The sequence below is a fragment of the Salmo trutta genome, chromosome 15 (genome assembly GCF_901001165.1).
Source record: "Salmo trutta chromosome 15, fSalTru1.1, whole genome shotgun sequence".
Classification (NCBI taxonomy): Eukaryota; Metazoa; Chordata; class Actinopteri; order Salmoniformes; family Salmonidae; genus Salmo; species Salmo trutta.
Genome location: NC_042971.1, coordinates 13,949,486 through 13,961,538, shown reverse-complemented (window position 1 = coordinate 13,961,538; position 12,053 = coordinate 13,949,486). Strand labels below are relative to the sequence as shown.

The 12,053-nt window shown below is 40.2% G+C and overlaps 1 protein-coding gene and 2 long non-coding RNA genes across 4 annotated transcripts; 2 read left to right on the top strand and 1 right to left on the bottom strand.

Annotated features, from left to right (window-relative positions):
- The first annotated feature begins 978 nt into the window (after nt 1–978).
- Nucleotides 979–1,363, top strand: LOC115148526 (uncharacterized). The gene is made up of 2 exons (XR_003866686.1): nt 979–1,077; nt 1,311–1,363. It is a non-coding gene; the product is annotated as an uncharacterized LOC115148526 (long non-coding RNA).
- A 962-nt stretch (nt 1,364–2,325) lies between these two features.
- On the bottom strand, nt 2,326–5,555 carry LOC115148525 (uncharacterized). Its single transcript, XR_003866685.1, has 3 exons — nt 5,472–5,555; nt 2,677–2,793; nt 2,326–2,582 (listed from the first exon to the last, which is right to left on the bottom strand). It is a non-coding gene; the product is annotated as an uncharacterized LOC115148525 (long non-coding RNA).
- A 35-nt stretch (nt 5,556–5,590) lies between these two features.
- On the top strand, nt 5,591–12,018 carry rnf14 (ring finger protein 14). Of its 2 annotated transcripts, none has more exons than XM_029690473.1 (8): nt 5,591–5,680; nt 6,254–6,412; nt 6,525–6,655; nt 7,320–7,844; nt 7,925–8,153; nt 8,307–8,479; nt 8,590–8,720; nt 10,807–12,018. In XM_029690473.1, the coding sequence occupies exons 2-8, from the start codon at nt 6,262–6,264 to the stop codon at nt 10,865–10,867; spliced, it is 1,401 nt and encodes a 466-aa protein (XP_029546333.1). In that variant the 5' UTR covers nt 5,591–5,680; nt 6,254–6,261; the 3' UTR covers nt 10,868–12,018. The 2 variants fall into 2 exon arrangements, with proteins under 2 accessions (XP_029546333.1, XP_029546334.1); XM_029690474.1 differs by lacking the exon at nt 5,591–5,680 and adding an exon at nt 5,948–6,030.
- Nucleotides 12,019–12,053: the final 35 nt, after the last annotated feature.

Below are 12,053 nucleotides of genomic sequence, written 5' to 3'. Positions count from 1 at the left end.
CATACTAGTCATATCTGAATTACCCTTAGAAAAATGTTCTGGACTAGCTGGCTATTTAAGCTAGAGACATTCTAATTTGGTCAAGTATGATAATGCATTTCCCCATATATCCAGCTGATGTTCACAGCAGAGTATTCAGAGGTGGTTTTGGCCTCATCTCTGTGCTGACCCAGACTATGAATCGGGCCAGAGTCCAGTGCCACCGCATCAGCAAGCTCAGGTGCATCAATTGCTTGGTCATGGGCATCATCAGCTGACAGAGGTGCAGGGACAAACCCAGAGATGGCTGCATTCCTCCAGTAACCAGGATGGCCAGGTGCATATCAATGGTTCTAGAATACAGGAAATGTGTAATTTTGCTGTCTATACTCAACCCATCATAGGGTCTACCCTGTTTTGACGATTAATCAATTCAGCCAATCTGTAAATATTGTATTACTTTTCTCATGTCTCACGCACTCACACTTTGAAACTGTTACGCATCCAAAGTTATTTTGGTACTTTACACATTTGCAAACACAAAATAAGATGAATAGACATGCTCTCTCTGATACATAGTGACGCACACTTAAATTGCTCTCTTTCTGATAGTGACACACTGTCTTGTATACCTCTTCCACTTCACTACACTGTTTCTCATTACAATTTTGAAATTAAATAAACTCAAACATAGCCTTATCAATGTGAATTTTCTCCCTTTTACTTGAAGGTCCTTTCTGAACCTCTTCCAGGGCCAGGCTGCCTCTGGAAAAAGAAAAATGAACACTTCTTCTAGAACACCAGGCAAGAATACAAAGGCCCAGAAACCTTTTATTCAGTCTACGGCTTCCTGGAAATCCGTCAGAAGCAGCCAAATCTCTGCAAGAGTCTCTGTCCCTGGGGGAAGATTGTAGTTAATGTTTTATTACTAGTTATGTTGTATGAGAGTCAGATTTATTTATACATTTAATTGATCATTTTTCAGTCGGATGCTGACACTGTAGTCGGCCTCATCGCTCCTGAAATGAGCGGGAGAAGAACCTTCAGGGCTGCCATAGTCAAACTTTAAGGACTTTGTTGAAGATGTGGAAACTGCAGGTGAGCCTCAGCCTTTATTTTTTTTAATTGTCAGCATTTAATGGTCATAAACCAACAGGGTTGGGAAGATAAATGTGTTCAGCTGCTGATTACCAGTTTATAAATGGTAACTATTGGATTACTCACCTAGTAACATAGTCCAATTACTTTGCCTTCAACAGCCATAGTTAATACTATGAACAAAACAACGTTTTTCACATTGACACCATCAAACACACCAATAATTGTTTCAGGAGGAATGGAGGAAAAGTAAGCGGCAGTGCACGGTGAATTAGTAGGAGAGAAAGACGGACAAGATGTTGAGCCATCCAGTCTAACAGTTCCCACTGTCCCTAAAGTTATGCCATGGCTGATGGGTGAGGGGCACATAAGAAATTAGTTGAAATATTTTATACAAATACTTTTTAAATGTAGGCCTTAGACACTCACTGTAAATAAGACAAATAAAACAATATTTTACCCTTTTTTTGACCTCATATAGGAAAGTGGCACATCCAAAATTATGCTGAGCCGCAGGTCACCGGTCTATGGCCCATGAAATGTCCTTCATTTTGTCAACAAAGCAGCATGGTGCATCGTCCAGAGACATACATATCTTTTCCATAAAATGTTCAAACTAGTTTTCATTGGGACGGCAGATAAAGCAATCACTTTACATGTGAACACGGAATCCTACTCATTACTCCACTTGCTTAATTGCGTCACATGACATTCTGTCACTTGTTTCTATTTGAAGGTTTATTTTCTGTCAAAAGGATCACCTTTTCCCATAGTTAAAACGTTTTTGTTTTTTTTGTACATTTAATGACTGCAACCATTTGTATTTCAACAGTTCCATTTTAGTTATTTAAATAAACTTTGTCCATAGTGTGGTGGCAGAATTTGGGGTGAGCTGTTCTGTAGCCTATTCTGTGTTGGACTGTGATATGCCTTTCATAGGGTGCAGACATACTAGGAGTCTGCACCCTAACACAATGCCATTGTATTCTGGAACTGTTGCTTGTATAAATAACTTGTAACAATAGGATTGTATTATTACCTCTCACTACATAAAGGGACATGTAACCATTTACTCTGAGTTCTTCCCTGCAGCTCCTTGTTTGAAGACTATTCTATTATACAATTAAAATAGTCTGCCCGAATCTTTGGTTACTAATGTTGTGGAAAATGTTATTCAATTAAAAAATATATAAAGAAAGGCCAATTGGTCTCATTTTGCTGCGACCACATTTCATAACACTGCAGCAATTTATAATTACTGGACTAGATTTATTCCTTGCAACAGTATCAAGCAGATGTATAAGGATAATTCAGCCAAAAGTAGCAGCACATACTTCAAAACAGATGCATAAATATCTTGTCCATAGTCTCGAAATAGTGAGGTTGGGTCAATGGCTGCTCTGAGCAGTGTCATATCCTGCTCTCAGCGGGCACTCCCCTGGTGGGACCTCAATTCCCTGGCCATGCTCCTCCAGCAGGCAGGCATCATCCAAGTTGTTTAAATCCTAAAAACATGGAAACTCATGTTAAATTTACAAACAACCACTTTTTTTATAGATAAGACTTACATTTTCATAGTGGCTCCTTTAAAATCTATACCTCCACATTGCCAGGGAAGGTGACAGGATTCTGTACTTTCTCATAGCTGGTTGGGGGTCAGATTTTGCTCGGGGTGCAGAGGATGTTTATCCCATCCATTGGTAAAGGTGTCTAGGTCTGCTTGGAAGCACGGGAGGAATACAGTGGGCACAGAATAGGTCAAACAGCCTTCAAGGGAATCTTCCAAACTGTAGGACATTGTAAAATGTTTGACACGGAGATCCCCACATCCCGCCATAACCGTTAGCATAGGAGAGAACATTTGAAGCAACATAATGAAACGTTCAACATCATACCCAGTCCTCTGTCCTGCAATTCATTTTAACCTTTGAGCATAAGGAGATGTAATTGGTCAAAGTATTCTGTTCTTCTTTGCATTTCTACTTCACCGTCTCTAGTTGAATTGACCTGTTTCAACCCCATCACTGTGCACTTTCACCACCCTGTGATGCTCATAATTTATTTCATCTGTAGTCTAATAAACTGCATGGTTTCCAGAGGCATAGTGGGAGTACCACACAACACTATCATCGCGTGACTCCAAGTTTACTTCGATATGATGGTTATATCAATATTGACAAAGGCATTTCCACAGCCATTTCTCACACAATGAATATTACCGGCAAGATCGCACCATGTCCAAACAAATGATCTGTCGGCATTTATCAAGTTGTACCGAAACTTTCTGTTTCCATCACAGCTGTCATAATTTTTTATACAGTACTTGCCTAAAAACTCAATAGAAACATTGTCTACATTTGCAAAGCATTTAAATACCAGTTATGCAAGAAACAGCACAGCTTGTCTTCTCTACTCAGTGTAGGGATTATAATTTAGGTGTAGGCCACTTGTCTAACTATACTCTATAAATTATAGTCTTAGTGAAATTTCAATGTGATCATTATCTATTCAGCACATACAAATAGTGGTGGAACGTAATGTTGATTGTGAACGCTTTTACCAGAAAACCACGGACATGAAACATGCATCTTGCAATGTCTACATTCTCCACTCACCCTAGATACTGACAGACAGAGACTAGGATTATAATCAAGACAACTGTTGATCATATTTCAAGGTGTAATTCAGTCACTCTCCTCTGTGATGTATGAAACTTGGTCAACATAAATATATATTTGTCTTGATAGACAAGGCCTCAGACAGACCTGGCATATGGTCTGATTCGAGTCCATATACAAAGCAACCAACGGTGTCCATATACAAACAAGTGCCTGATTCCACACAGCACTACTGAGGGAATGATGCTGTTACCTTAATGGAAAGCCAAGTTTCTCTACAGACTCCAGGAAGAAACCAAGGGCAGTTGATGCTTTGTTGTTGGTTGCTGCACTATGTACATGATCTATAGGACATCATTATGAAACTGATTGTGTAATACAAAAAAATAACATGTATATAAAAACAGCTGGGCTGTTGTATAATTCAAACCCATTTTGAATAGAAAGCATTGGATTATCCACATTGAGTCAGAAACGTCAAATACCATGGGAGATCAATCGTTTAACTTTCTTGAGAAGCTGTCTATACCACCAAATATAAAAAGCCATATCTGTTGAAAGACCGTTGGACAGTTTTGTATACTTGCCAAAGTTTTGCGGTAAAATACAGAGGCAGCATTGTATCCACATAATCTGTGGATTATCTGTTTATGTGATCAATTTGTGGTTGGTGTCCACATGTATGAGGGAAAGAGGACACCGAACAGAGTATGTTCTTCTGACAACACATTCAAGTCGTGCCATTCTTTCCTGTATTCCTGCAGCATCGATGCGATGCGCTGAACATTCCAACAAATTATACCCACCCGTGAGCTGATAAATATGTCAATGGTGCTGACAAACTAAGTACTCAAGCTAGGGCCTAGGGCCTAGCCCAATTGTCATTTATATATACTTGTGTTCCCACATGTACTTCCTGTATTGATTTGTCGTTAATTAAAAATACAAATACAAAATAAAAAGGAGCGTAGGCAAAATGTATCAATAGGATTGGTTGCTGGGAAAGTTTAACCGAAAACGATTTTTGCATTCGTTTTCAAATCTTTTTTTTAATCAATTGTCATAGTGTTTTGCTCTCGCTTTAAAATGATTTGCTTACAAGTTTTTAGTTTTTGCTTTGATGTCTTATTTTTGTTTACAATTCTATACATTTTGCTTTCAATTATTTGGTTTTTGATTTCAACATCCATTATTTCACCCGTCCTCGAAAATATAATGTTTACATTCTCAGCTTTATTTTTCATGTTCACGATTTATTTTATTTTGAATTCAATACATCCCATACCAATTCACTCCCATTCACTCCTTGACAGCGTTCCTTGTCACAGTTTCGCCCAGAATGCACCCCGCGGCCCATTGACGACACGTCGACAACGTACGCAATGGGCGTTAATACGATTCCAATTGAGTTTTCCATCTCATGTGGCGAAATGTACTGCTTGGATTCTTTACCTACAATAGAAATAAGCTGAAACATTTTAATGTAATTAATTTCATTATTCTTTTGGACAAATTTCATATTCACAAATGTAAATTTACAAACAAAACCACATTTTCTTACCTTACAAAAATAAATTGAACTGTAAGACACTTTAAGACAATTAAATACTCTACTAACAAAAAAGCGGTTAGAATTATAAGTGTATGTATGTCCCTTAAGGTCCTTGTGTAATGTGTAATGTATATTATTTATATATACTTGTGTTCCACTTCCAACATGTACTTCCTGTATTGATTTGTTGTTAATAAAAAATAGAAGAGTTCTCTTAGTTATACCTCAGTGGTCATCCAAAAACTGCGTTTCCTCCAGATAACACAGCCACAAAGACAAATATCGTAAACATTTATGAAAACAAAAATGTTAGCAGTTTGGTTTAAAATCAGATTTTAAGAAGATAAATTGTAGAAATAGGCGGAGTTTATGACTTTGTGGCTGTGTTAACTAGTGAAAACCAAAACGTCATTTGTGGGGGCTGGAGTAAAAGGTAAATAACAGAACATGATCGAAGAAAATGATAGCTAGTTGTAATAGTCATTTTATATATATCTCCCCCAGTGTCTGATTAGTCATGATAGATAGGTAGCTACCTTAGTATTAAAGAGGCACTTCGCCAGCTAAAGTTACGTTAACGTCGTCAGCCCTTGAGATCAGGGCCTAGCTAGATTTGTTACGGTCACTTTAGAACATGGTTCTCTAGTTGAAACTATATAACGTTAGCTAGGTAACTGTTAGCTAGATAACGTTAGACGACTCTCTAATCAGCCTGCTAGCTAGCTAACTTACCTAATACCCATGCATTATCATTATGAGGATGCTGCTCTATCCTGAAACGTTGTAAGAGTTAGTTTATTTAACCTTGTTACCGCTCACTTTAGCTTTAATGCTGTGTTTATGTTTTGGTGCTATACTTCTCCGTATTATTAAAGCAATACTTAGCTAGCTACCGATTGTAATTGGCTTGGAAATCAATTACACGACAGGGCCAATATACTACCAATCCATATGAGATTGGCTATCCCGCAGAGCCTCACAGGGTTTTACTTTTGTTGCCTCACAGGAATGTAAATGTCGGAGGACCAGGAAGCCCAGGAGGATGAGTTGCTTGCTCTAGCGAGTATTTACGACGAAGAGGAGTTTCACAGAGCCACATCTGCACAGGGTGGTGAGATACAGCTATGCCTTGAACTTCCTCCTAGTTTCAAGTTGATAGTCAATGGTAAGGCTGTTTACCTTCCTCTCCATTAATAATGAGTGTCCCTTTTAAAATGAATCAACTGTCAATCAGCATTAAAACCTGAACAATCAAATGTGTTGTATGTTTCTGGCAGGAAACAAGCAGACCGAATATGACATATCTTTCCTACCTCCTCTGGTGCTTAACTTTGAACTTCCTGCTGACTACCCTTCTTCCTCATCTCCGGCCTATACACTAAGTTCCAAATGGCTGTCAAGGGACCAGGTGAGGTAGACGCATAAACATGACAATAAATCACATAACATGTTTCAACAATATTCCCCTTGTCCTCTAGCTTGGAAACCCAACTTTGAATTTCATTGAATTCTACGTTGGGCATAAATGAGCGTTTGGATAAGGAAAGTTGTCCCTCACATGACCTCTATAAGCCAGAATGTTGAATACAATTATATTTTAACTTACTTTACCTGTTGTCCGAGCGGTTGGTCCTGTTGAAGGTAGGAACGTCAGACAATATATCCACAGGAAAGTATAATTACATTAACTTTTCAAAGCGCTGGTAGTGTATTCAGGTTTGTATCATGTGAAGCATGCACACAAGATGCATGCATACTTGCCAAGCTTGTGTACGTGTCTACATGCTTCTGTGCATGCTTCAGGTGATAAAAATCGTAAAGCACTACCAGTGCTTTGAAAAGTTTATATAATTATACTTTCCTGTGGATAATTCCTACCTGCAAAAGAACCAACCTCACGGACAACAGGTAAAGTAAGTTAAAATATAATTTTATTCAACATTCTGGTTTGTAGACATCGTGAGAGGAAACTTTCCTGATCCAAACGCTCACTTATGCCCGATGTAGAATTCAATGAAATTCGATGTCGGGTCTACAGGCTCCTCACCAACCCTTCTCTTTCTCCCCCTCAGATGACTTCTCTATGCAAGCGCCTGGATGGGCTGTGGGAGGAGAACCAGGGCTGTGTTGTTCTCTTCACATGGATCCAGTTCCTTAAGGAGGAGGCCTTTGCCTTCCTCGACGTCAAGTCTCCCCTGGAGGTGGTCAGGGGGGGCAATGCTCCGGTGGAGTGGAAGAGGAGTGAGGCTGGTGTGAAGCGGGCGGGGAGTCTAACCGGGGAGAAGGACAAACTGGAGCCCCTGCTGGAGCTGGACCCCCGTGCTGTCCTGGTGGTTGACCCCCATACTGATATCCTACCTCAGCTCCTGGACTTTGATGAAGCTCAGCGGCAGAAGGTGTTTGACGGCAAGGTGTTCTGCTGTGGTATCTGCTTCATGGAGAAGCTGGGCTCGGGCTGCCTGTGCTTTAAGGAATGCCAGCACGTGTACTGCAAGACCTGCATGACGGAATACTTCCAGATTCAGATCCGCGACGGCAACGTTCAGTGCCTTAACTGCCCCGAGCCCAAGTGCACCTCCTTGGCTACACCCTCACAGGTAACTTTGACTCTTGTGACATTAATGAGCTCTTGTGACAATCTTATGAGCACTGCCTAATGCACTGCCCCTTTTTCCAGGTCAAGCTCCTTGTCGGGGAGGAGTTGTTTGCGCGTTATGACCGCCTTCTGCTTCAGTCCAGCCTGGATCTGATGGCTGACGTGGTGTACTGCCCTCGCCAGTCCTGCTGCCAGGCTGTGATGGTGGAGCCAGACACCACCATGGGCATTTGCCCTGCCTGCCAGTACGCCTTCTGCACCCTCTGCAAACGGGGATACCACGGCCTGTCCCACTGCAAGGTCACAGCAGGTAAAGGAAATAGTTTACATTGTATTATATAGTATATTACCTGACAATTAATGAGTTATGCTGTGCACAGTCTATACACTAAAGATTATCAATCTAAATGTAGGTTAGAGTAATGGTTATGGTATTGAGTGTTCTCTACCTCCTGCCTTGTAGATGAGCTGCGAGGCCTGCGGGATGAGTATATATCTGCCAGTGCCGAGGGGAAGAAGTTCATGGAGCAGCGCTTTGGGAAGCGGGTCATCCAGCGTGCTGTGGAGGAATCCTTCAGCAGGGATTGGCTTAATGAGAACTGTAAAGGCTGCCCTCGCTGTGGCACTAATATACAGGTATGTTGCTCTCCGCACCACACAGCTTTATAACTAGTTAGTATGCATATGTTTTTCTGCTCCTACATGATTTTGATCTATCATCTTCTCTGTTCTGTCTTTACGTGTAGAAGGTTGATGGCTGCAACAAGATGACTTGTACCTCGTGTAAACAGTACTTCTGCTGGCTGTGTCTGGGCCAGCTCACACGTGTCAACCCCTACAGCCACTTCAACAACCCCTCCTCGCCTTGCTACAACCAGTGAGTGGCTTTGCTTTTGTCCTCCTTTCTTTTTCAGCAGAAGGTCAGTGACAGTTGGCTCTGTGTCCTTTTGAGGTGTAGGATACATAAGGATTATGCACATAGGGGGAAATTCAGACGCGAGTTACACGTGCATCAATTTAAATTTCACTTTTCTCTCTATGCGTATTCTGAACTTTAACTTAAGCATGGGGAGATTACCATTGCCAGCAAGGTAAGAGTTTAGGGTGGAGATCAAAGAAACAGGTGTGGCAGAGGTGTGTCTACAGATGCATCCTATTCTAACCTGGACTTAATTCCCTAATAATTCCACCACTTTTACGCACGAGGAAACAGTGAATACAGTTGAGTGAACCTGCTGGTTCCAAGTGGAAAAAGCATCTACTTAATTTTTTCCAATATTAACAACTGTATTCTCCATGTACTGTAATTTATAAATTGTCAAAAGAGCTAGGTAAATTAATAATCCGTTTGGATAATGGGATTGTTAATATAGATAAAACGATAGGCTATATTATCTATGTTTACAATTTTACCTTATGATCGCTGGAGATTCATGTGAAACCAGTCATACAGTATGGCAGGAAACTGAAAAGCATATCAACATGACAGGTAGGCCTATTTATGCCCCATTCCCACAGTGAAGTATGAAATGCTGTGCCATTTATACAGAATTACTATTGGATGGCCTTATAACTTGCAGGGATTCAATTTGGAGACGCAAGCCAAATTGGATGACAAGACAGAGTCGTGCCAAATGTACCGTTTTTCCTCACTAGAATGTTTTAATCATATGCCCCCGACTTTTTCTGTTTCCTTAAATTTGTAGGCTATAGTCTGTTAAATATTATTAACCACTATCGGTAGCAACCATAAGTAATATCCACGTATATTTAACAGCCAATTTAGTGTTCGTTCCCTTCCCTACATTCGTATTATTCCATTACATCGTATTATTTAGCCTACCTTTATTTATTTCCTCCGTAAATACTGCTACGTAGTTGTGGCGGAGTGTCAAGTAATGGTGGATACTATTTAATGAATGCCAAATACAAATTGTAGTCAAAATAAATCGGAACATGTAGGCTTATTATGGAGCTCAAACCGTACATTGAACTTGGCGCAAGACTTGGCACTTGCCTTCACACAGTTCTTGGCTCATCGCACTCTAGTGACTCCATATGTATATATTTTTTATTTAACTAGGCAAGTCAGTTATGAACAAATTATTATTTACAATGACTGCCTTTCCCCGGCCAAACCCGGACGACGCTGGGGCAGGTAGCCTCGTGGTTAGAGCATTGGGCCGGTAACCGAAAGCTTGCTGGATCGAATCCCTGAGCTGACAAGGTAAAAATCTGTCATTCTGCCCCTGAGCAAGGCAGTTAACCCACTGTTCCCCGGGCGCCGAAGACGTGGATGTCGATTATGGCAGCGCCCCGCACCTCTCTGATTCAGAGGGGTTGGGTTAAGTGCGGAAGACGCATTTCACTTGAATGCATTCCGTTGTATAACTGACTAGGTATCTCCATTTCCAATTGTGCGCCGGCCTATGGGATTGCCTATCACGGCAGAATGTGATACAGCCTGGAATCGAACCAGTGACTGTAGTGACGCCTTAGACCGCTGCACCACTCGGGAGCACTCATGTAATATTTTTTGGGTTCTGAAACGGAGACAAATAGCCATGAAAACATATGCATATCTTTGTATATTCTGAACGCGTTCTCCATACATTCAAGTCTTGGGCCGATCAAATTAAATCAACACCGTATTTAAAGGGATTGCTTTAGATAAATGAACAGAAACTAATTGAACAAAAACTCACTGATCAAATTGTGTTTTCTGGTATTGAATTAAATGTATTTAGTGCGCGCAAGGGAACCACGCCCGCAAACCTCGTTATGCACCTCCATAAGGTAATTCTAAATACCAACTACTGAGAGGTGTGTACGAAAGGCGTACATTTCCAAAGTCTGAATCGGCCCCATAGAATGTCTATCTAACCCTTTTTTTTATTATTATTGGCTTCTTAATTAATGAGTGAAAATTACAAATTTCTTCTTTCTTTGTTGTTATTTTATAGGCTGTTCCAGGGTGTGGATATTGATGAAGATGATGCCTTTTGGAGTGATGAAGAGGACTGATGTGCAATACCTCCCATGCGTGCTTCATTTGTATGCACTTTAACCGCCCATGGATTTAGCCAATACAATTTCTCACCATCATTGATCAGGCATTTACTTACCCAAAATATATCAGTCATTTCTAATGGTTGAATGGCTAGCGGAGAGCAATTCCAGTTAGAAGTAGGCACATTACCTTACTCCATACAGCAGTCAAATACTCAGGGCCAGTATTTTTCTGAAAGAATACTCATGAAGAGAGTGTGAGCGAGTGTACCAAAAACTAATGGGTTACAGTTTGTTTAGATGATTTGAACAGATAACGTTGGTATGTTTTATCAATCTCAATATAAAAAGGAAATTCAGGGGTGAAATCTTACAATCAAGAACAGAGGACAACATTTTGGGATAATGTTTATACAATTTCATGTCTGTCCTTTTAGAATCACTTTAATCATGAGTTAACTCTCTGTATACCTGGATACCATCTAAACCATGAGCTCACAGCTTGATGTAAAAAAAAAAAAAAAAGGCTGAATAAAGCTTTGCCAAATGTGACATTCATCCAATGGCCATCAAGAAATATGATTTAATGTTATGTTTCTGGAAAATGATTTTTAGACACACTATTGTCCTTTTTGTATGTTTTTGTTCCTTTTTCACCAGAAGGTACACTTTATTTGTCATGTAACATGATTTGTTTGAATGGGACACACTCAGGAGGAGGCTGGTGGAAGGAATTATAGGATTAAGGGCTCATTGTAAAGGCTGGAATGGAATTAATACAACATGGGTTGATACATGGTTTCCATATGTTTCATACCATTCCATTTACTCCATTCCAGCTATTACAATGTGCCTGTCCTCCTATTGCTCCTCCTACCAACCTCCTCTGACGCACACTGTTGATTAGGTTAAATAGGGCATTGTTTCAGTACAAAAGATCTGTCCGTAACCACCCTGACATTTGATAGTTACTACCTACTCACATTATGATCTTCATCGCAGAAAGTGGGGCTGATTTGGAAATGGACATCAATGTAAATCACATTCAGAATACATGTCCTGTCCTTAAAATAGTTACATTGTGCTTTCACTTTAATCTGTTAATGTTGATATTTGCAGTAGTCCTGAATTTAAAAAGTGTTGTAATAACCATAAACATACATAAATAAACCCTTTGGTTTTAGTGTTCATTCCCATGTTG